The 23,265-nt window shown below is 41.3% G+C and overlaps 1 protein-coding gene across 2 annotated transcripts; it reads left to right on the forward strand.

Annotated features, from left to right (window-relative positions):
• Positions 1–142: 142 nt before the first annotated feature.
• Positions 143–22,536, forward strand: ylpm1 (YLP motif containing 1). 2 transcript variants are annotated; one of them, XM_066694031.1, is made up of 21 exons: positions 143–1,003; positions 2,367–2,582; positions 2,950–3,147; positions 3,550–4,652; positions 4,911–7,160; positions 7,325–7,457; positions 7,760–7,997; positions 8,234–8,323; positions 8,763–8,949; positions 9,115–9,320; positions 9,432–9,586; positions 9,706–9,768; positions 9,908–10,027; positions 10,242–10,418; positions 10,574–10,657; positions 11,983–12,066; positions 12,197–12,283; positions 17,546–17,597; positions 19,527–19,654; positions 20,055–20,236; positions 20,740–22,536. In XM_066694031.1, exons 1-20 carry the CDS (start codon positions 410–412, stop codon positions 20,199–20,201), a joined length of 6,312 nt encoding a protein of 2,103 aa, XP_066550128.1. In that variant the 5' UTR covers positions 143–409; the 3' UTR covers positions 20,202–20,236; positions 20,740–22,536. The 2 variants fall into 2 exon arrangements, with proteins under 2 accessions (XP_066550128.1, XP_066550129.1); XM_066694032.1 differs by having other exon boundaries at positions 2,974–3,147.
• The last annotated feature ends 729 nt before the right edge of the window (positions 22,537–23,265 follow it).

Here is a 23,265-nt window from a genome sequence, read left to right on the forward strand (position 1 = left end):
TTTCTCCTTTGTAAATAACGAAATAAAAACATGAAGAAAATGTACAAGATAAAGCCACACATTTGGTGTACAAATAAAAACACGAGAAGTATGAATAAAGTTTGTTTTGAAACAGTGGGAGCGGGGTGGACGTGACGTAGCACGCAGTCTTCGTAGCGTCTGAAAAAAAGGAAAGCCCTCAAGAAAGAGGAAGCCGCGCACACGGATTTGTATGGAGATTCACAAAAGCGAAAGAAAGTCTAGAAACGAGAGCACGGTAAACGGTTATCTTCCCAGCCTGCTCTCTAAACCAGCTTTATATATATATATATATATACACATATATAGGGAGAGGGACGGGGAGAAAGTAGGGCTTATTGTATATTAAGGCCCAGATTACATGCACATTTAGGGGCCTACACCGGCCACTATGTACCCCTCTTGGGGGAAGTATGGCGGTGGTCATCAACATCCGCCGCCTCCTCCACAGCACTACGGAGTGAAACCGCCGCCTGTGAGGGGTCCCCCACCGCCGGGACCAGGGTATGGGGGATATGCGCCACCTGCGAGCTATCCTGCGGCCCCTGCACCCGGTCCGGCCTCGTCCAACTTCTCGAGTCTGCGGGAGCAACATCTGCAGCAAATGCAGCAATTGCAGCAACTCCATCAAAAGCAGCTCCAGTCTGTCCTGCATCACAACAATAGTCCTTACAGCGGTGGCTCTGCCCCGGGAGCCTGGCAAAGTGGTGGCACCGGGTTTCCGGGACCTTCCGCTCCAGCCCCTTACCAACAGCCGCAGCACCAGAGGGTTCCGCCGATTGCACCGCCTGAGCAGCCTCACCACACGCCGCCGCTGCCAGTGCCAGCTCCGCAGCACCCGACCACTGAACCCAGTCCTCCGGCGCCGGGTCCCAACGGCGCTTCCCAGCAGGCCAACACACGGGAAAACTCATCGGAAAATCCGGACAGCGGTGCTGCCAAACCTGCGGAGGAGAAAACAGATGTGTCTTCCATGACATTGCAGGTGTGCATGTTATTATTTTTTAAATACTCACACGACCCAACACAAGAGCATGAACTTGTTAGCAGTGATGAATGTGGTTGTGGTTGCATTCAGGTTTGCGTTGGTACAGAAGAAAGCTATTGATATCAGCCCCAGCGTGAATGTTACACTAACAGTGAATATTGTTTTACATTCTTTTCATAAGTGAACCTTATTAAATACAATTTGCGAAAATACTTTTAATGAGACAGGACAAGTTACATTGAGATTAATAAGGTGTAAGAACGAGATAAATGGTTGACTGTTGGGTATATAATGCATATTCTTTATTGCTGAGAACTATGCATTGGATGCCTTATAGTTATTTATTTCATTTTCATGTTTTTACTGTTGCTGTCAAATTACTGCAATATAAAGATTGTTTAAATCTTGACAGTAGAACATGACCAGTTATTAACTATTTGTACTTAGAAAGTTTATTTGCGTTTAAATAGGCGGTTTCAGTTTTCCTTCGCCCTTGACAAAATTCTAACCCGTGATTTACAATATTTCTTCATGATACAACAGAAAGAATTTACTTGCTATTATTTTACAAACTTTTTTTGGATGGTTGAAAAGCAAAACAGTGTTCCTAATTGTATTTGTGTTGCATGCATATCTCCTAAATTGAGTGCACCATGAATACAGCAGGTAGGAAATATCTGTCTGTCTATCTATCTATCTATATACACCGATCAGCCATAACATTATGACCACTGACAGAACACACAGTGCATCGAAGTTTGTTGCGTATGGGGCTGCGTAGCCGCAGACCAGTCAGGGTGCCCATGCTGACCCCTGTCCACTGCCGACGTGAGCATCAGGACTGGACCATGGAGCAATGGAAGAAGGTGGCCTGCTCTGATGAATCACGAGTTCAGGGTGCTGACTTGGCCTCCAAATTCCCCAGATCTCAATCCAATTGAGCATCTGTGGGATGTGCTGGACAAACAAGTCCGATCCATGGAGGCCCCACCTCGCAACTTACAGGACTTAAAGGATCTGCTGCTACCGTCTTGGTGCCAGATACCACAGCACACCTTCAGAGGTCTAGTGGAGTCCATGCTTCGACGGGTCAGGGCTGTTTTGGTGGCAAAAGGGGGACCTACACAATATTAGGCAGGTGGTCAGAATGTTATGGCTGATCGGTGTATATAGCCAATAATACGGCGCTATATATATATATATATATATATATATGTGTGTGTGTGAGGGAAACAGATCATTTATTTTTGTATCTGATACATCATCTTTTGACATTCCCTTTAAAAATAGGTTTGGAACGTGTTAGATTTGAAGACCTAGGAGCTTAAAGATAAACCACTCCATGTTTTTTTTTCTTTAGGAGCAACAGCAGTATTGGTACAAGCAGCACCTCCAGAGCCTACAAAAATTGAAAAATGATAAGGCTAAAGAAAAGCTTCAGAAAGAAGCTCGCCCACCTGTCAACAATCAGACCACAAGTGCCCCCCCTCCACCAGTAGAGCCCCCCAAGAATGAACCCCCACCTCCACCACCCAAAGAAGAGCCCCCTCCTCCACCCCCACCCGACGACTCTAAGGTAGGGCAGCTACTGTTGCCCCAGTCAGTCAAACGAGGCTATTTTAAATCAGCCTGATTATTTAGTTCAGGTGTTTGTGTTTTGTGGCTCAATACTATCAATACATTTATCAACCACGCTTTTTAAAATAAGAACTGGTATGTGTTGACTGAATGTGTTACTCTGTGATATATGTAGTATACACTAGGACATTTAAGGAACCCACATTTGATATAATTCCACATATCTCCACATATGTGATGTTAAGGGTGGAAAATATTTTGTAATTTCTTGTTGCAGTGTTTTCAATCAGTCTCGACTGAATTGAGAATCTTTTTAAATGAATCTGTTTCTGACCTCTTTTAATTTCTCTGAATTAAAATGGTAGGCTAACGTTATCGTGTCCCCCGAGGACCCCGAGGAAGCAGCCCGTTTGCAGCAGCTGCAGGCCGCGGCAGCTCAGTGGCAGCAGACACAGCAGCAGAGAGCAGGCTTCCAGTACCAGGCTCTGATGCAGCAGCATGCGCAGCTGCAGCAAATCCTGCAGCAGTACCAGCAGTTCATACAGCCGCCAGCACATCTACAGGTGACCTGGCTTCATGCAATACTTTCTCAGTTTAGCTATGAACATTTTACTTTATTTACTTATTTATTTTGCACATTTTATTTGTATTAGTTTGCACAACATGAAGGCTGTGGTTGATTCAAGTTTTGTCAGCAATCATGCAGGATTTATTCTCCTTTGAAGTGAATCTACACTCCATTTTTTTTTCATATACGAGAGTTTAATTTATGTAGATTTTGTATTTTTAATGTATTATAACACTTTTGAACCTGTGTCTATGCATTATGCAGGAAAAATGACTGGCTAGGATTATTAGGCTTTCATGTATCTGTGTTTGTGTTTTCATGGGAGTCGGCACTGATTGCTTCCGTGAAACTGAATGTCAAGAACTACCATGACTCTTGTATTTTCCTTCCACCCCAGACGATGCCGGTGGACATGCAGCTCAGACACTACGAGATGCAGCAACAGCAGTTTGCTCCTCTGTACCAGGAGTGGGATCGGCAGTTTAAACTGTGGCAGGAGCAGTTCCAGGGTTACCCCCATAAGGATCAGCTACAGGATTATGAATGTCAGTGGAAGCAGTGGCAGGAACAGATGAAATCTACTTCGGCACACCTGCAGGAAAGGGTCACGACCCTTCGCACCATGCAGCACCAGTATGCCGCCACATCTTACGTAGGTGGCATGATGGGGATGCCACCGTATGGGCAGTACCACCATCCCGTGTCGGACGCACAGATGCCACCACCTACATCAGTAGCCTCTGCTACACTACTCTCTTCAGACAAGGAATCCCCATCTGCCTCAGCTCCACTGCCACAGGGCCCCCCTCCGCAGGGCCCCCCTCCGCAGGGCCCCCCTCCGCAGGGCCCCCCTCCGCAGGGTCCTCCGCCACTGGGTCCCCCGCCCCAGGGCCCCCCTCCGAAGGGTCCCCCGCCGCATGGCCCCGTGGCACATGGTCCCCCACCGCATGGCCCCCCACCGCATGGCCCCCCGCCGCATGGCCCCCCGCCACAGGGCCACCCACTGCGGGGCCCCCCACCACAAGGCCACCCACCGCGGGGCCCCCCGCCACAGAGCCACCCACCGCATGGCCCTCCGCCACAGAGCCACCCACCGCAGGGCCACCCACCGCGTGGCCCCCCACCACAGAGCCACCCACCAAAGGGTCCCCTCCCGCAGGGCCCTCCACCACCGGGCCCCCAGCCACAGAGCCACCGACCGCAGGGCCCCCCGCCACAGGGTACCCCACCTCAGGGTCCCCCACCCACAGGGCCTCTTTTATCAGGGCAGCAGGGTGCACAGGGCCATTCAGCCCCACACTATGTACCTCCCTCAACAACGTCAACTGCAGAAGCCCCACCTCCCTCTGCCTCAGCCTCAGGGAAATCGATGCCTCCTGCTGCAGGTGCTTCATCAGCGGTTTACACCTCCAGTGGTCCAGCTGTTTCAGGAGGGAGGCCGTCTGCACTGTTGCCAACTCCCAGCCCAGCACCCAGTTTTGAAGGCCCAAGAGGGCCAAGGTAGGACTATGTAACATTTTTGATTTGATTGTGGATTTTCTTTTTCTTTTATGATGAGAAAACTGGTTTATGATGTGTGTAATTGCACGTTAAATGTTGAATTTAGTTTAATCATGCTCTTAACACACTAAGTGGTTAATTTGTGGTGATTGCTCTTCTCATACTTATTATATTTCATGTGCATCAGGTGCATTGAGCTCCTTTGGGAAAGTGGTAGCAATGGAAGTTCCTGCTTTTCAAAATATTTGTTTATTACAGGTTTGATGGTCCCAGGGGGCGTGGTGCTCCTAGGTTTGAGCATCATCATCAGCAGAGGTTTAATGCACCACCCCGATTCGAACCTCCTCCCAGAGCTGAACAACCAATGAGATTTGATCAACCACCTAGAGCCAACCAAACATCGCGTTTTGGAGCACCATCAAGATTTGAGCCACCTCCTAGGCCAAACCCCCCATCTCGTTTTGAACGCCCCCCTGCGCCTCAACAGCCACCTGGGTTTGCTCCACCATCCAAACCTGAGCCTTCTAAAGCCCAAGAAGATAAATCACTGGAGAGTCAAAGTGGGACCTCGTCTAACAACAAGGGCTCCAAACCTGAAGACCCACATGAACTACCTAAACCTGCAACTCAAAATCAAGCTCCTGCTCAAGACTCCTCTCTTAAGGAAACTGTAACGGATGATTTCTTGGAATCAGAGTGTGGATTCTTTGTCCCAAGTGATCCCATACCTCAGACTACTTTGAATAGGCCAGGGCCAGTAAATAAACCTAGTAAACCTAGCGGAGAGGTTGCTAACAAACCACAGCCTTCAGAAACATCCAAGGTACCTATGTTAGAGACTTCTGCTGAGCCACAGAAACAATCTGCCACCCATAAAAACTCCTTTAATCAGGGTGAAGAAAAACTCAAGAATGATATAAACACTGGTCCTCAAACACAAGAGAAACTTCCTGAACAGATTCCCCCCAAAACTGAACCCTCTAACCCAACTCATGGTTTCTCTCCCAGGGACAACCAGAAAGTACATGCTCCTATGGGGCGAGGAAGGGGACAGGAGAGAGGCCGGGGACGTGGGCGAGGTCATCCTGGAGCACCTGGTGGACCAAAAGCTTTTGGTCCCAATTCCAGTGTTGCATCCAATCTACGCACAGAGAGTATTGAGCCCAAGCCATATGATTATAGGCCGCCTTTCCAGGAGGGCAGCATAGAAATGAACCAAGAGGAGGAGGGCTATGATTGGCAGGATCCATCTATAGATAGGCGGGCGGGGCTTGATGGCAGACTGCCACCTCCCCAAGGTGAGCGGTGGGGCAGAGAGGAGGAGGAGCATTACCAAAAAGATTATTATGAAGATTGTGGAAGACCAGACCATCCTTTAGACAGAGACACCCTGGAGGGTCCTGGTAGAGAGAGACACTGGGAGGAGCCAGGACCTGACTACTGGGAAGAGGGTGATCCCTACTGGAGGGAAGAGAGGCCACCATTCCGACACACACCCCCATTTCCCCATGATGCAATGGATAGGCCACCCAGGCGCCTCCCTCCTCCTCATGAGTACATGCACCGTGGTCCGAGGCGCCCCCCTCTACCTCACGAGATCATAGAACGGGATCTTAGGGGACCCCCTCTGCATCATGATGTCATGGAACGGGATCCCAGGGGGCCTCCTGTGTACCCTGATGTCATAGAAAGGGAACCCAGACGCCCTCCTCCGCCTCGTGAAGTCATAGACAGGGATCCCAGGGGACCTCCTTTCCATCATGAGGTCATGGATCGAGACCCCAGATGGCCTCCAGTGCCACATGATGTTTTAGACCGGGAACCGAGGCGTGCTCCTGTGCCTCGTGAGATAATGGACAGAGACTCCAGACGACCTCCTTTGCCTCATGAAATGATGGAAAGGGATTCTCGTCGCCCGCCCCCACCTCCTCACGAGCCCATGGAGAGAGACATTGCACGTGGGCCATATTTCAGGGAGTATGACCAAGAGTTTGTCCCAGACGTGGAAAAATATGGAAGACCTCACCCAGATTACCACAGCCGGGATTATGAACGAGAACCGGATTATCATCGCCCAAGGAATGAGTGGGGAGCAGGGGATCATGGCTGGGAGCCTCCATACCCTCCCCGAGCACCACCTGATCGCTTCAGGGACGACCGATGGCCTGAGGAAAGAGATCAGGACTATTTGTACGAGCGGGGTGTACAGGAAAGGGGGGAGCTGCGTGTCCGTGAGTACCCAGAGGAGCCCCCTTACAGGAGGGAAGAGCAGGAATACCCACCAGAGTGGGAAAGGGAGCCTCTATCTGAGAGAACATTCGTGCCAGAGATCGATGACCGGAGACCTCCGTTTGAAGCTCCTGTGGAGCTACAACCTCCTGCTTCGCATGGTAATCCCCCAGAAACTCAGATGGATGATGGAACTGGAACTGGAAAGGGCATTCTGGCTCTTTCTCAAAGACAACATGAAATTATTCTTAAAGCTGCTCAGGAACTCAAGATGATAAGGTAGATACAATTAGATTGCAATATAACTAAAATACTAGTACAAATTTAGAAGCTCTAAGTAGTTCAAACTCATAAATGGTGATTATATTTGTTTTTAACATTTATACTAGTTTAGGAAATGTAGCAATTTTAAGTGTATGTCTTTTTTCCCTTCCTCTGTGCAGGGAACTCCAGGAAAAGAAACATGCTCTGAATGAGCTTTTCAAACCAGAAAATGAGCCAGTGGTGCAGTCAGAGGTAATGGCAACAGGGATACTTGGATTGGAGATCCCCCCTGCAGTGGCTGATGCCTTACAGGTAAATTACTGGACACAGGTTATGCGTTATGATGCAGTAAGAGACTAATGATTCGATACTGAATTTAAAGAGTTGCCTTGTGTGACTGCACTGGCAAAGTAACTGGAGTAGAGTAAGAGTAGGATGTTACACTGAGGTTGCACCAGTAGGGTGATGCACTTTATGATTTTATATTCCCATATTCTTGTTCTCACTTTCTTGTTAATTTTTTTCATATTCCTCAGATTTTGTCTTTGTTGGATCTTTGATAAAAGATTGATAAAAAACAAAACAAAAAAACAATATTTTATTTTCTTTCATAGGCGACTAACCTGCTGCCCGATGCTGGCCTGACGTCTGCAGGTACAGTGGCAGGTGCAGGGCATGCTTGGGGTAATGAGAATCTACACCGTGTTTGGGACACTGGAAGTACCACACAAGGCATGGAGCCAAACTTTAGGATGTCACAGGCTGCTATTCCAGAGGTCACACCACTGGCGACTCCTACACTCGTCAAACCTACTCTCATTCCCAAAACTGTGGATTATGGGCATGGGCATGGTGAGTAAAACAGAAGCTGTCATTTAAGTATTGCAGGAAAGTTGAATGCCTGGTAAGGGCAGCTTTTCTGAGAAGGAGATCTGTGCACCTGATAATGTCGACTCTGCAGTGAAAGCACAATACATAAATTGTCATTGCTGACATTTTTTATTTCCGTAAACAATTTATTGAACATCAGTCACCCCAGTATTTCTTGCATGTGATATTAAAACAAAATCTTTTACTTTTACTTTCAGATGCTGGATCTAAGGTTGAGCAGATCTCTTATGGTGAAAGGATCATCCTAAGACCAGATCCGGTGCCCACAGAGAGGGCTTATGAGAAAGGTATGCCCCAGTCTCTTCTGGTTCTAAGATTAGGAGATGCACTGAATAAACAAGGCATCCAATCTCTCTGGCACGCTCAATAGAGGTCACTGTAGACTAAGTATGACAGTCTGATTTGGATTGGTAATCAAAGTGACAATCTGGATGCGTCTTTCAACAAACGTAGAGATGCAATTGTGATGTTATTAGAGGACTTATTTGAGACACCAAAAAAATGCATTATTAACCCTTTGTTAATTTAACCTATCTGTTAAAACTGAAACCTACATTTTGTCAGGAGCTCGAATATAGTTTGAGAAGATTAGGATTAAAAAAAAAAAAAAAAAAAATCATACATATATTTTTTTTAAACAGAAATGTTGTTCATTAGAGCTATGTTTTCTAAAAACCCACTGTATTATTTATATTTTTTATATTTCAACTGTTTGCCTTATGCTAGAACCAATTCCCAGGGATCACTATGAGAGAGACCTGTATTACGAGAGACGCGGTGACCCGTATTTGGAGCGGCGGGAGTACGGCAGAGAGCGAGAGAGGGACCGCGAGAGAGAGCTGTACCGTGAAAAGCCTCCTCTGGATTACGAGAGGGAACGGTATGAGAGGGAGCGCTATCCCAGGGATGAAAGGTACAAAATATGATAATCTAGTTAATCTAATGAATTTACCCTGAATCTTCAAAAACGTTTGTTCCACAAAAACATCAATGTCCTGCCAATTTCTATGCAAGATGACTAGATTTTAAAATCCCCAAATGGGTCTAAGGGATATACTGTTTTCTATATGCTTTGCAGGCTCCCCCCAGGCCCACCTCCTCGTTCAAGCAGCTACAGAGACCGGGACAGAGAGGGAAGGGACAGCAGAGACAGAGAGCGCGAGGGCCGAGGCAGCAGAGACAAGGACATGAAAGAGCACTTCAGCAGGCCCGGGTACGAGAGGCCACCGTACGAGCGCGGGTCTGATCGCCCACCTTACGATCACCCCTCTCCCGCTTATGGAAGTGAGTCTTGAGCGTCCCAGCTTTCGTTTCTGTTTTGTTCTGGTACCGTTTCTCTCTGTGCAACTGAAGCTGCCAGACCAGGAAAAATAAGGTGTTTGTATTTGTTTGCAGATGACAGGAGGAATTATCCTGAAGAGAGGCTCCCTGTTCCAGCCCAGCCTTTACCCCCCCACCCTCCGGCCCAACCACGAGTTGAAAAGAAACCCGACACGAAAAACGTGGACGACATCCTTAAACCCCCAGGCAGAGAGAGCCGCCCCGAGAGGGTAACTCCGTTCGCTTTCTTGACCCTTTTTTGGATTGATCAGGAACATATTTTCATATAAGTATGTGCTCTAAAATCTGTATCTGAAACACAAAGCATTTTTATTAATGTTTTTTTTAGATCGTCATCATTATGAGAGGACTGCCAGGGAGTGGGAAAACCCACGTAGCAAAACTCATTCGGGTGAGTGTGCAGACTGATCAACCTACATTGAAACTAGTTATAGAAACTACTAGTCATAACAAAACACTGCCTAGATTGATACCGGTTTTATACATCAGAATTTGAAATGTTTGACTTGAATATGTATATTTTTTTCCAGGACAAGGAGGTTGAATTTGGAGGAGCACCCCCCAGAGTTCTTGGGCTGGATGATTATTTTATGACTGAGGTAGAAAAGGTTGAGAAGGATCCAGACACAGGAAAACGCGTTAAAAGAAAGGTAGGTGCTTACAATTTTTCTGATTGATAACTTTTAGGTGGCAGCTTTTTAAAGTATCCATACTATTGATTTAGATACCAGGCTTTCTTAGGTGATGACACTACATGCTCCCATGTATGTGATAAGTAATCACATACACATTTTAATCAATTCAGATATGAAATTGAACCATCTGAGTATTCCATTTAACTCTGAGCCTCTTGTCTGCGTCTAGGTTTTGGAGTACGAATACGAGCCCGAGATGGAAGACACGTATCGCAACAGCATGCTTAAAACCTTTCGCAAGACCCTGGACGACGGCTTCTTCCCCTTCATTATCATCGATGCCATTAACGATCGGGTCAAATACTTTGATCAGTTCTGGAGTGCAGCCAAGACTAAAGGTTTTGAGGTGGGTTATTTGTGATTACACGCATGTAAGCATGTTTTTTTACTGGCAGAAAAATCTCTTAATAATTCTTATAGTTCAGTTGTTGCATTTTGTATCTTTCGTTAGTTTTGAGCTGTTTGCATTTCTTGACATCTTGGACATTTTGCATTTGCCAGGTCTACTTAGCTGAAATCTCTGCAGATAACCAGATATGTGCAAAACGGAACATCCACGGCCGAAAAGTGAAGGACATTTCAAAGGTCTGTATCGAACTCCATTATCAGACAGGAAGTGAATAAGAGGTGGAGAGGAAGGAACACTCGTGTCTAAACTGCTGTATAGGTGTCATGGAACCGATTTAAAACTGTAAACGTGAGGATACTGAAAATAGAATGATTAATTAGATCACTTAATGTATGTATTCAATGTGATTCCATTGCCTGCTGGTTGCACTTTGGAAATCCTTTTATCTGATAGCATGCTAATCCTCTGAAAGATTATTTTAATATTCAACAGGGTATTTTTGTATTTGAATTCTTGTGTTCTTGCCGTGCATTCACGCAGTTTTCTTCATGCGCCTTTTAGGCTTTGATTTCTTAATGAGAACGAAGTGTTTACATTTTGCCATGGTAAAGTGAAAATGGCAGACTGGAGAGAGGAGAGCGTCAGGGTGCAGGCGAACAGTTCAGGACCGCAATCGTTGTGTGGAATATTTTCCATTAGCATCCTTTTGCATAGTCACCTTGAAAATTGCGTTTGTTTCAGACATGGGAGTTTTCAGATTTTGTGCTGAATGCCAACCTTTAGGCAATCCCACATGGGCTTTTAAAATGCATGCAAATCCAATATAAAAAGTATAAGGGGGAATGCCCCACTCACTTTGTTGCATGCATATATATATATATGAAGGCATGTTGTGCACAAATCAAATATATAGTATAAATAGTAAAATGTAGTCAAAGCAGTGGAGGCAAGTCAACTCATTTACATTGGTGACTGCATACAACAAAATCAACAGCCCAGTTAAAGCAATTTGAGAGTTGTGTACTATGGAGCGTAAGATAGGTGTTGTTCACACAGTTGTTCGGTCTGTGGGTACACAAATTATATTCGTAATTATTGTATATGATTTTAATAATGTATGTTTAGGTCTATGCTTAGATCTAATGTTAAATGTATTAATGGAATTGAAATGTAGGTCTAACAGAACATTTGCTAAATTTGCTTAAACCCTATTTATGTATTTTAAGTGGTTATTGTGAAAAATTATGGATTGTACCTGTGAAATGCAAATATTTATTTTAAGTGCTGAATGCCGCTTATAATTTTTTTTTTTTTTTTTTTGTATAAACACTATACTACTATGAATTTACTGCTACTACTGTCCAATGCCCACTTTACTCTTCTGGGGCTTTGTAATACATTTTAAACATTTTAAAATCGTAATTGAAAAAAAATATATATATCAGATTCAAATCACCACTACCTGAGAGCTAAACAATTTTAAGAAATAAATATGAGATCTGTTTTTCATGTTTAAATGTCATAATTTGTAATCTTTGAAATGTATCTATATGTGCAACAGATAGCCTGTAACTGGGAGTCCGCCCCTCGCCACATGGTGCGACTGGATATCCGGTCCTTACTGCAGGATGCTGCCATTGAAGAGGTAGGAGATGCAGCCGATGATCATAGCAGTATTTTTCTCTCCAACAAATTCCAGTCTAAGCCAGCGTTACTGACACACAATGAGAAATCTGCTTGGATGCTTGCAAGTGATTTATACTCTTTCATTATAGGTTGAGATGGAGGATTTTGACCCAACAGCAGAAGAGCCAAAAGTAGAACCGAAGAGAGAGACCGTGGAGGAGGAAGAAGGAGATCTGGTAGGATTCAAACTTAACTCGGCATGTCTTTTTAAATCTTTACAAATTTTGCACAGAAAGTCGGTAGGTTTTTTAGTAAAATATTGAAGGTGCAAAAGTACCTTTCTGTAACATACTTCGAAAATCTGACTCATTTCTACCATCTCAAAAACTCAGCCACATAGATCTTTTCATTATGTTTGTGTAATGCATGAGTAGAGATGTCTGGAGAAAACAATGCTACCTGTTTTCCCTCATAATCATAAAGCAGTTAAAATCTGAAGAAGAGATGATTGCCTTGGGTGGCTCAGTCAGTTAGAGCCCACACACAGCAGAGGAAGAGCCATATAGTGCAGACAGGGTGGGTTTCAATCTGTGCCTATAGGACATCAACACAAGCCCACCCTGGAGGTGCTGTGTAAATTGTGTGACGTCCGCTGGCTTTGACTGGCAATCCCAGTGGTGTTTGCGGTGCCTGTGAGTCTGCTTTGTTATCAACAAGAGCAGAGTTTGTCCTTCCTACAGTACAGCAGCCCTGTTGAAGTGTGTCCTTCTTCCCCTCTCCTGTGTTTGTACTATGGTTGAAGCAGTGGGCTTTTTAAGATTTAAAATTTGATCAGTTTATAAAAGAGAAAAAAGGCAATTCCAAAATAAAGTCCTTTCAGTTCTGTGAAAACTACTACATAAACTGTAAAGTGTGTGTGTGTGTGTGTGTGTGTGTGTGTGTGTGTGTGTGTGTGTGTGTGTGTGTGTGTGTAATTATATATATATATATACATACACACACCCACATTTATAGTTTGTGTGTGTGAATATCTAGAAAGGCATTTATTGCAAAATAGTTTTTAATTATATAAGGAGCTAACAGGTTTTCTGTTTTGAGTTCTTAAGATTATTTCCCTTAGAGAGCTTCAGATAAAACATGATCAGGTTTGTGAGCTATAAGTAAGACTGGTTGCCTAAAAGCCTTCAAAGGATTCAAAAAATCCATAATTCATTGTCACGTCCATTCTTTAATATATTTTATGTACCTATAAAATCTATTTTACATGATGAAAAATGTTTCCAGTATTATAAAATAATTCATATTCACTTTAACCAAAGAAGCCATTGAGTTTATATTGATAAGTGCAGCCTAAAGCTTAGCTGGCAATAAAATGTGATGTGTTGTAATAATTCTGTTTAAAAGCAAATATTTTGCTCAGACCTTGTATTTGCCATACAACTATTTCCTGATCTACAACATCCAAAACAACGAAATAACTGATAATAATAATACTCTCTATTTTACTTGAATTAAATGCAAAAAAAGTAATAGTGTACTCATGGTTTACATCAGAAGAATTGATGTGTGTGTGTGTGTGTGTGTGTGTGTATGTATTTAATACACACACACACACACACACACACACATATATAATATATTGCTGTAACCTGTGAACTGATATTTAAAATTGTTCTCAAGACTCAGGAATATTCCAGTGTTTACAGGTTTGATTTTTCCAATTTGTTTCTGTGAAGTTATTTAGAATTACACATGCCGCAAGATGCTGTTTGTGATGCACCATTTTACTATTTATTCGTGAATTAAATTAACTCACTACTGATTTTAAGTTTAATTAAAATCTGTGTGTAAAGAGATTTGTCTGGAAGTGATCAAAAAAGCTGATTTAAATCTGAATTAAGGAGACCAATAACTTCCTTTTAATATGGACTTTTGAGACTAACTGTAGTCAACTTTAGCATTATTTAAAGAATAAAAAAAAATAGGACAATTGTGGTACTGGGGTTTCAATTTCATTTAAAAAATGACTATTGTTCTTCAGTTGCATGTGTTATGTTCTAGTAACACTGACATGGTTTTCAATTAAGTTCCAGTAGTGATGCATAAAGCATTGCTGTAGGAGGGCAGTGGTTCACAGCACTGCGTAGCACTGCTCACGGATAGCTGTTGTGAAGGACATGTATGATTTGCAATTTAAATTTTATTTTCAGTGATGTTTTTAAATTATTACAAAATGCAACCACTTCAATCTGTCTAATTATTATTTACATTTCTACTTTCACATTGTCTACACACTGCTTATGCAATATGGATTCAAAGTTGCAAACCTTTATGTAAATTCTAGCTGTTAGGGGGTAACTGGTCAGCTTTGAATCACCTTAGTACTTAAAATTAAAAAGATCTTCATATATGTGCATTGTGCTTCGTTTAATTGATTCACAATTCAGTTCTTAAATTAAGAGCTATGTTAGTATTAATCAGTCACCTAGTACACTGTTTTGTGCGGAATGTGATTATACATTTTAAAAGTGTCTGAAACTCCATGTAACGTCGTCAACAAACTACAACAAAAGTACTATATATATTTTTTTTTTATCCTAAATATTACAGATCTAACATTTTAGTGGAGACTACTATAGGCCAAAGGTGAACATTGTGACATGCATTTAAAACGTTTAAAATGGCATAGTTTTCTTAATTTAATCCATGATGACAGCCATGATGGTAATGTTGAACTTGCACTGTGATCATACTGTTTTAAATTCTGCAATAAACAATCAAAATGTGCTTATGCATTAAGGCCTAACAATTTTATGGTTATAAATAAGTCCTTAAGCTTGCTTTTGGGCATACATAATGTTATATGCAGTTTACAGTGAGGGGAAAAAAGTATTTGATCCCCTGCTGATTTTGTACGTTTGCCCACTGACAAAGAAATGATCAGTCTATAATTTTAATGGTAGGTGTATTTTAACAGTGAGAGACAGAATAACAACAAAAAAATCCAGAAAAACGCATTTCAAAAAAGTTATAAATTGATTTGCATGTTAATGAGGGAAATAAGTATTTGACCCCTTCGACTTAGTACTTGGTGGCAAAACCCTTGTTGGCAATCACAGAGGTCAGACGTTTCTTGTAGTTGGCCACCAGGTTTGCACACATCTCAGGAGGGATTTTGTCCCACTCCTCTTTGCAGATCCTCTCCAAGTCACTAAGGTTTCGAGGCTGACGTTTGGCAACTTGAACCTTCAGCTCCCTCCACAGATTTTCTATGGGATTAAGGTCTGGAGACTGGCTAGGCCACTTCAGGACCTTAATGTGCTTCTTCTTGAGCCACTCCTTTGTTGCCTTGGCTGTGTGTTTTGGGTCATTGTCATGCTGGAATACCATCCACGACCCATTTTCAATGCCCTGGCTGAGGGAAGGAGGTTCTCACCAAAGATTTGACGGTGCATGGCCCCGTCCATCGTCCCTTTGATGCGGTGCAGTTGTCCTGTCCCCTTAGCAGAAAAACACCCCAAAAGCATAATGTTTCCACCTCCATGTTTGACGGTGGGGATGGTGTTCTTGGGGTCATTCCTCCTCCTCCTCCAAACAGGGCGAGTTGAGTTGATGCCAAAGAGCTCGATTTTGGTCTCATCTGACCACAACACTTTCACCCAGTTCTCCTCTGAATCATTCAGATGTTCATTGGCAAACTTCAGACGGGCCTGTACATGTGCTTTCTTGAGCAGGGGGACCTTGCGGGCGCTGCAGGATTTCAGTCCTTCACGGCGTAGTGTGTTACCAATTGTTTTCTTGGTGACTATGGTCCCAGCTGCCTTGAGATCATGTACAAGATCCTCCCATGTAGTTCTGGGCTGATTCCTCACCGTTCTCATGATCATTGAAACTCCACGAGGTGAGATCTTGCATGGAGCCCCAGACCGAGGGAGACTGGCAGTTATTTTGTGTTTCTTCCGCACCAACTGTTGTCACCTTCTCACCAAGCTGCTTGGCGATGGTCTTGTAGCCCATTCCAGCCTTGTGTAGGTCTACAATCTTGTCCCTGACATCCTTGGACAGCTCTTTGGTCTTGGCCATGTTGGAGAGTTTGGAATCTGATTGATTGATTGCTTCTGTGGACAGGTGTCTTTTATACAGGTAACGAGCTGAGATTAGGAGCACCCCCTTTAAGAGAGTGCTCCTAATCTCAGCTCGTTACCTGTATAAAAGACACCTGGGAGCCAGAAATCTTGCTGATTGATAGGGGATCAAAAACTTATTTCCCTCATTAACATGCAAATCAATTTATAACTTTTTTGAAATGCGTTTTTCAGGATTTGTTTGTTGTTATTCTGTCTCTCACTGTTAAAATACACCTACCATTAAAGTTATAGACTGATCATTTCTTTGTCAGTGGGCAAACGTACAAAATCAGCAGGGGATCAAATACTTTTTTTCCCTCACTGTAGGTAGATTTAATTAAAGATGTATAATTTGTGAAGCTACTAAATCTCCTTGTCTCTTCAACTACTGATTTTCACTTCTGTTAAATTCACATGTACTTTGCTTTCACACTAGATATCTTGAAAGTTATGAAAGTCCTTACTTGTGACAAGAGTATGTCCTTTTTATGTTGTGTTTTAAAGCATTGTGTTAATGCTGCTTACATCCCATTTCAGTAGGTTTTCTTAAAGCCACAATTTCATTAGTAGTATAGTGGGTATATTTGTGACACACACACACACACACACACACACACACACACAAATAGACTGGAGATTATTTGAAGTGGGACAAACCAAGAAATTAGTTCTTCCATGTCTGCATTACCAGGTGCACTAGAATGAAAATAAAACTTTTAAAATAAATAGTTCATAGACACTGATATTAATATTAAGGTTTGGCAGTAATCCAAAATGTTTATTTCAGTGAAGGTAAATTATTTTGAATATTAAATAAAATATGGAAGATTTAAAGTCATTTTATTGTTAGTTTTTATATTTTTATATATCATTGTTATTGTTATTTGCAACCAGGAAATATAAATATGCAGTATATAATGAAGGAAAGGTGAAATTTTTGTTGCCTTTTTTATATTGTAACATGTTGTAAGCATTTGTCATCAAAAACATATTCCTTCTGTAAAGTAAATTCCGTTCTGTAAGAGAGGCTTAAGAGAAGCAGACATTTTAAATGGAAACAGGATTTGTATTCATGTTTTTTCTTTTCTCTTTGTAAACTAAAGTTGAAGGACTTCCAGGAGTATTGCTATTGTAATGTATTAATCTGCTCTCACAAATTTCTTCACCATTTCGTTTACACTTGCTGCATGCGAAAGTCTGTACAATTGTATTGTTACTGTTCACAGGAAGATTGAATTGATAAGTGTGTTCTATGCTGACAATATTTTGTTAACTCTTGTCTATTTTTAAGCCTTGGCACCTCCTGTTTCCAAGCCCTTCCAGTCTGTGCTGAAATCTAACTGTTGGAGTCTCTCTCTGTATAAAATATAGGGTTACATTCCAAAAAGCAAATGGGAGATGGACACCTCTGAGGCAAAGCTTGGTAGGTATTTTGTTTGTCATGTTTTTTCTCGTTCATCAGTTTGGTTTCCTTATTAACATAGCACGAAACAAACATAGTAACCCATTCTGAGTGAACATTGATTATTAACAAATGCATTGCTGTGATTGGCTGTCTTTGAGATAAAGTCCTGATGCAACAACCTGTCTCGACTGGCATTACTGCATTATTTACTGTACCCACCAGTGTTGATTTAAATATACATAACTCTTTTGGCGTTTGGGCTATTTTTCTCACCTGAAATAGTTGGTTATAACATACGTGCACTGTAATCACAAAAATATTTTAATTCACAATTGAAATTCCATTAGTGAAGAAACAAAGGACCCTGTTGTAATGTAACTTTTATGGTTAAAACAAATAGCGAGGACTTCGATTACTGTCAATATGGGCTCAATTGCAGTGGTATTGGGGGAATACACTGACAATGCATGTATCGTATTCTTGAGAGAAGTACCACAGTTACTTTCATATGGGCATACTGTGCGTCTTAGAGTTGGACGGCTGTAAACCTACATTGAAAGGAATTCTGGCTACTTGCATTTATCACTGGATTACATGACTGTTAAAAGAGACTTATGGGAGGCTGAGCTGTGGCTTGAGGGTGTTTCCATGCCCTCAGTGCTGCCTACAGTGAAGCCGAGGTATAAAAGTATTACATCTCTTACCCATGTGGGCCAAACTGCTCAGTGTAGGTGTTTCAATGGCAGCTTGAAGTAGAATGACAAATAGTCAGGAGCTTTTAAAAAGTATTTTCACTAATAAAGTTTTCTTAATACTAAAGCAGTGAGTGTTGTCTGAATTACAAAGTCCATTAATTGAAGGGGATATAAACTGAGGGTATTTACTATGTATAAACATAACAGACATCCACGTACATATAAGCTAAATTAGTTGCAAGTGAGAAATCTGATTTAAAGTAATTTCAGCATTGTGAACATTTGGCTCATTCAGATTTATTTTATTGTATTTTGTTGTGTACATGAACCCCTTGCAGTTCAAGTAATGTATTTTGAAACTCATATACATGAAAAGTAATGAAATGTCTCATAGGATTTTTGAAACCTTTCATTTTTATTAGATTTTGTGTCCTGGAGAAATAAAAAGTGTACATGTGTTAAAGTTGTTGTCTTTAACACACAACATGGGGACATAGGTGACTGAGATTATCATCTCGGGATATATCTTGTATTTCATAAATAGCCATAGACTTCTAATGTAAACTGTTTACTGCCGTTTACTTTTATTTTTCTGCATTGAGATTTTATTTAATACTTTTAAAAGTGTCAGCAACATATTCCATTTTAACACCTTTTCATGTTCAACCGAGAATATGTTTTTAAAATCATTTAGAGAAATAATAAATCTGAAACTTGACATTTCTAAATATGTTCCACTACAAGCCTAAATCTTGTGTGTTTTCTCCTTCGTCTCGGTAAATATTGCGTTTTTAAAAGCGCTGAAATGTGTAAAGAAATGGTAAGTAAAGTTAATTTGATTATTGCCAGGTGTGATTGTATGAGACTGGAACGCCAGACTAAATAGTCTGCTCTTCGATCATCGAAGAAAAATTCGACCTTGCGCTGCCTTTCTTGTCCATTTTCCCCTCAAAATGGAGGACCAATCGTCTCTTAAAGCCACAAAGTAACACACAATGCAAAAGTCATTGCGTTACATTTGAGTCCTATCATTGTTTGACCAAAGGCACTGACATTGTAAACCATGGAAAAGTAGTTTTCAAATGTCCCCGCCTGGGTATTACAGCAGCCAAAGGGAGCAGCTTTTCCAGAGTAAGTGTTTTTTTGTTTCTTGGAAAAATGGTGCGTCTGCCCCCGACTACAGCCACTGCTTTGGACAGGCCACTCTGATGCGAGGCTGAAAGGTAACCAGGGACATCCTTTGTGTTCACAGACAAGCTGGATGGGCTGAGGAGCAGTTCGAAGAGGAAGCGGGACTGGGAGAGCGCGGCAGGCATGGAAGACTACCTACAGCTTCCAGACGACTACGCCACCCGCATGTCGGAGCCAGGGAAGAAAAGGGTGACGTATTCATTATCTCAAATCATTTAACCTGAAAATGCAGCTTTGTTATTGGTGAAGTCCAAGCGTAACCTGATTTCTATATAATTTGACAAGCTACTATTTCGAATTACCCGTTTGCAGAAACCGTAAGTGGATCTGGGTTACTTAATTCAGGTGAATTTGAAAACTGCACACAAGAAATTTGAATGTGAACTTATTTTTACGTGTGACGATCTTATTCATGTGGAGCTTCAGTTCCAAGACTTAAACCATAAGAAAATTAAAACTATGTCCTACTCCGCTGTCACTGCAGTATCTGTGCTTGTTTTATTTGTTTTTCCTGTCTGTCTTGTGTCCATCTCTAGTGCCTCTTCATGACATTCCCGTGTGATTTGTTTCCCACCCCCCTGTGCTGTAGGTGAGGTGGGCGGATCTTGAAGAGAAAAAAGATGCAGACAGGAAGCGAGCTATTGGGTTTGTCGTCGGACAGACAGATTGGGAGAAAATCACGGATGAAAGCGGACAACTTGCTCAGAGAGCACTCAATCGTACAAAGTATTTTTAAAAAGCATTTTGCAGCAAAGCCAATCAAAAGTAGAGGTGAGTTTTGTGCTCCTTTCTAACCTCTTTTAATTGATACGTAGTATTAGCATAGCATTAGAAATAAGATTATAGATCCACACTGCAAAAAGTAAATCATTTAAGAAAAATATTTGTGTAAGTAATACAACCGTTACAAAAATGCATAATCAATTAATCATATTTGATATTTGCATGGAAAATGTTTTGAATCAATATTAGTACACTTAATGAAATCCCCCGTGTGAAATATAGAGTAGCTGTTATTCTTGTCGAATCAGCACCTCTGTTACAGGAGGATAGCAGGACTTTGAAGAAGTACCTCGGCCATTTTAAAGGGCTTCAAGGTCTTTTTCTGATTGCTATAACTAATAGTAAAACATATTTTAAGTGCATTTTCTTAAGAAATTAGGAAAAATATCCGATAGCAAGCTTTTATTTTTTGTTGCCTTTTTGAAATCACTTTGTTTACACGTGATTATATTTTTTACCATGTTTCAATCAGTACTTTCCTTTTCTTTAAGGTTGGCTGGCTGTGAAGAACAGACCCAAAATCTTGAATGTGAAGTGGTCCTGAAATCTGTATCTGTACACTTTGAGTCCCTGGATACTCCTACAGCGATTCTTCACTTGAAACACAAAATTAAGACAATAGTGGATCGTTTTGTTAGGCTCAAGGTAGAATCACGGTCCATTGCAGAACTCCTTTCGGTACCATGAAATTGTTAGTGTTTCCGTTTTTTTATACTTTGTATGTATTTTATGTAACCTGTGAGCACTGTTGCTTATTTTACCATTTAAAAAAGAAAAAAACAATAAAAAAATACACAAAAAAATAGAATTCTCATGTGGCTCATGTGAATAATCATATGAGCCTCAAAATTATGTATGGTCTTTTTTTTTTCTGCTACGTAACATCTTCCAGTACAAAATACAGCTTTTCATGACCAATGAGCACATGGGAAGCACATGTGTGTAATATCCTTCTTTTCAGTGTGCCGCTCATGTATGTTTCTCATCTGTGCTGTAAGAATTCTTTTTTAAATTTGCTTTCAGTAAACAGTTGCAATTGGAAGGTGCTGTTTAAGATGGTAGTCTGCATCAGACACTGACAATAGAGACTGAATACAATGCTTCTACATCAGGGAATGGAGCATTATTAAATTACATGCGCCCCAAATTACTGCTGTAAATCAAGAGCTTTATTTTATAATCTATATTGTCCTGTTTCAGTAAATACAAAAATCATTGACATGTCAAAGCTAAAATGAAATGAATTCATGTTCTTCAACCTTAATCCCATTCATCGAATAAACAACAGCAAGTCATGCTCCTGAGGAATGTTTTCAGACTTGAAATGGGAGTGCTTGATTTACTTAAATTCTTTGTTTTACGGATATTCAAAATAAATTATTGAAAGATTAAAATTTGAAACCATGCAATTTTAGCATTTCCTGTATCCGATTTATGGCGTAGTAAAAATGCACTGATTTGCACTCTGCCGTCTGCCATATTGTACTGGACTGAAAACCAGCAATAGCGTTCAATGCCACGAACCACAAAAAAGCATCAACTCCCTAACGTCTCCTTATTACGATTTTCTGTTACAAAATCAATACGTGAGGATTTTATGAGGATCTTGGATTTAAAATATCAATTTGCTGTCTGCTACTTGTATTAACCTTCTTTCTTCCTTTTCCCTTTATCCAGCATGGTTAACTTGTTTTTCGACTGCAGTTGTACTTGTGGTTTTGTGTAAACTCAGTATTGAATACGCTTTGAGCTGATGGGAGGGGGTGGAGGGGTGAAAGGAAGAGATTTGTGGAATTTTGCATTGGAAGCATAATTCTGTAATGAGATCATACGGTTACTCATTTGGTTAGAGTGCATTGTTTCTCTTTTAAGAAATTGCTTTTGTATTTGGTAACTGTTTCTTCCACTGTCTAGAAATGGGCTTAAAACCGTTACTTTCAAGTAGATTAGTGTTGCTAGAATGAAATATGTTAAGTCTGAGAGACTTCATTATTTTATTTTTATTTATTTTTTATTAGTGGCAGCTTTCAGTCTTAAAGTGGTAAGTTACAGGAATAGGTCCACATGGCTTATCATGTGGCTTGTACTGTAGGGCTCGAGCCACGGGATTTTATTGAAATATCACTAGAGCAGGTCGCGTGGATCAAGTACTGGGGTGGGGGGTGCCAGCAAAAACGCCAGCACACCTGGGACTGTGACCAGCATTTGCATTGTATACAGTAGCGTGCGTTGATTTATGTACGATAATTATCTTTGTCTGTACATACATTAAACAGTTTTTTTCTCAATCTTAATTTCACTAATCTTTTTAATTGAAAAGAGTTCATGATGTGCATGATGTCAAGGATTGTGGAGTTGGATGGTTTGCATTTATAACATTTGCACATTACCAAAGGAATTGCCATCATAGCTTTATATTTATTATCGATGGTGAGAAAATGACTGTCTTCTACGTATGTCTAACTGTGAATTGTGTTAAATGCTATAAAAGAACAAGTACATCTATTTTTTTTAAATATACATTCTTGGATATATTCATCATTTAATCGGAATTTAAACTACTATCACAGGACAATGGTGTCAGAATCTGGGGAGTCTAAAAAAAAACTCCAATCAATCAAAAATAATCTCTCTGGAAATCACCATCTGATGAAAAATGCATTTGTAAGAGACAAACCAGAAGAATGTATTGCTTCTGCACAGATTCTTCTTGGTTTGACATGGAGGTAAAATGTTACTGTAGTGCTGAGCCAGGAGGACTCGGAGCACTGTGTTTTACTAATAACATCTTTAATGTTTTAATAAAAAGGGATTTCAAGTATCTAAATACAGAGATGGATTTTAATCAAATGTGAAAAGAATATTAAGCTTCTGAATGTTATCAACTATGGCTCCATCGCCGATGAGTCTAATGACTAATTTCTTGTATCCTAAATTTGCCAGCCATGCCGGGATAATAATCTGTTGCAGCTATTGCTATAATCTATAATGAAGCTTCACGGAGCATATTGCATTGA

Source organism: Amia ocellicauda, chromosome 21, assembly GCF_036373705.1.
Source record: "Amia ocellicauda isolate fAmiCal2 chromosome 21, fAmiCal2.hap1, whole genome shotgun sequence".
NCBI classification, from domain to species: Eukaryota; Metazoa; Chordata; class Actinopteri; order Amiiformes; family Amiidae; genus Amia; species Amia ocellicauda.

What these genes read in the sequence shown, in the direction of transcription:
- ylpm1 (XM_066694031.1), top strand. Translation starts at nt 410, where the DNA reads ATGTACCCCTCTTGGGGGAAGTATGGCGGTGGTCATCAACATCCGCCG. An exon ending in AGAGAGGGCTTATGAGAAAG is followed by an intron (nt 8,324 to 8,762) that starts GTATGCCCCAGT and finishes GCCTTATGCTAG; the next exon opens with AACCAATTCCCAGGGATCAC. An exon ending in AAGTGAAGGACATTTCAAAG is followed by an intron (nt 10,658 to 11,982) that starts GTCTGTATCGAA and finishes TATGTGCAACAG; the next exon opens with ATAGCCTGTAACTGGGAGTC.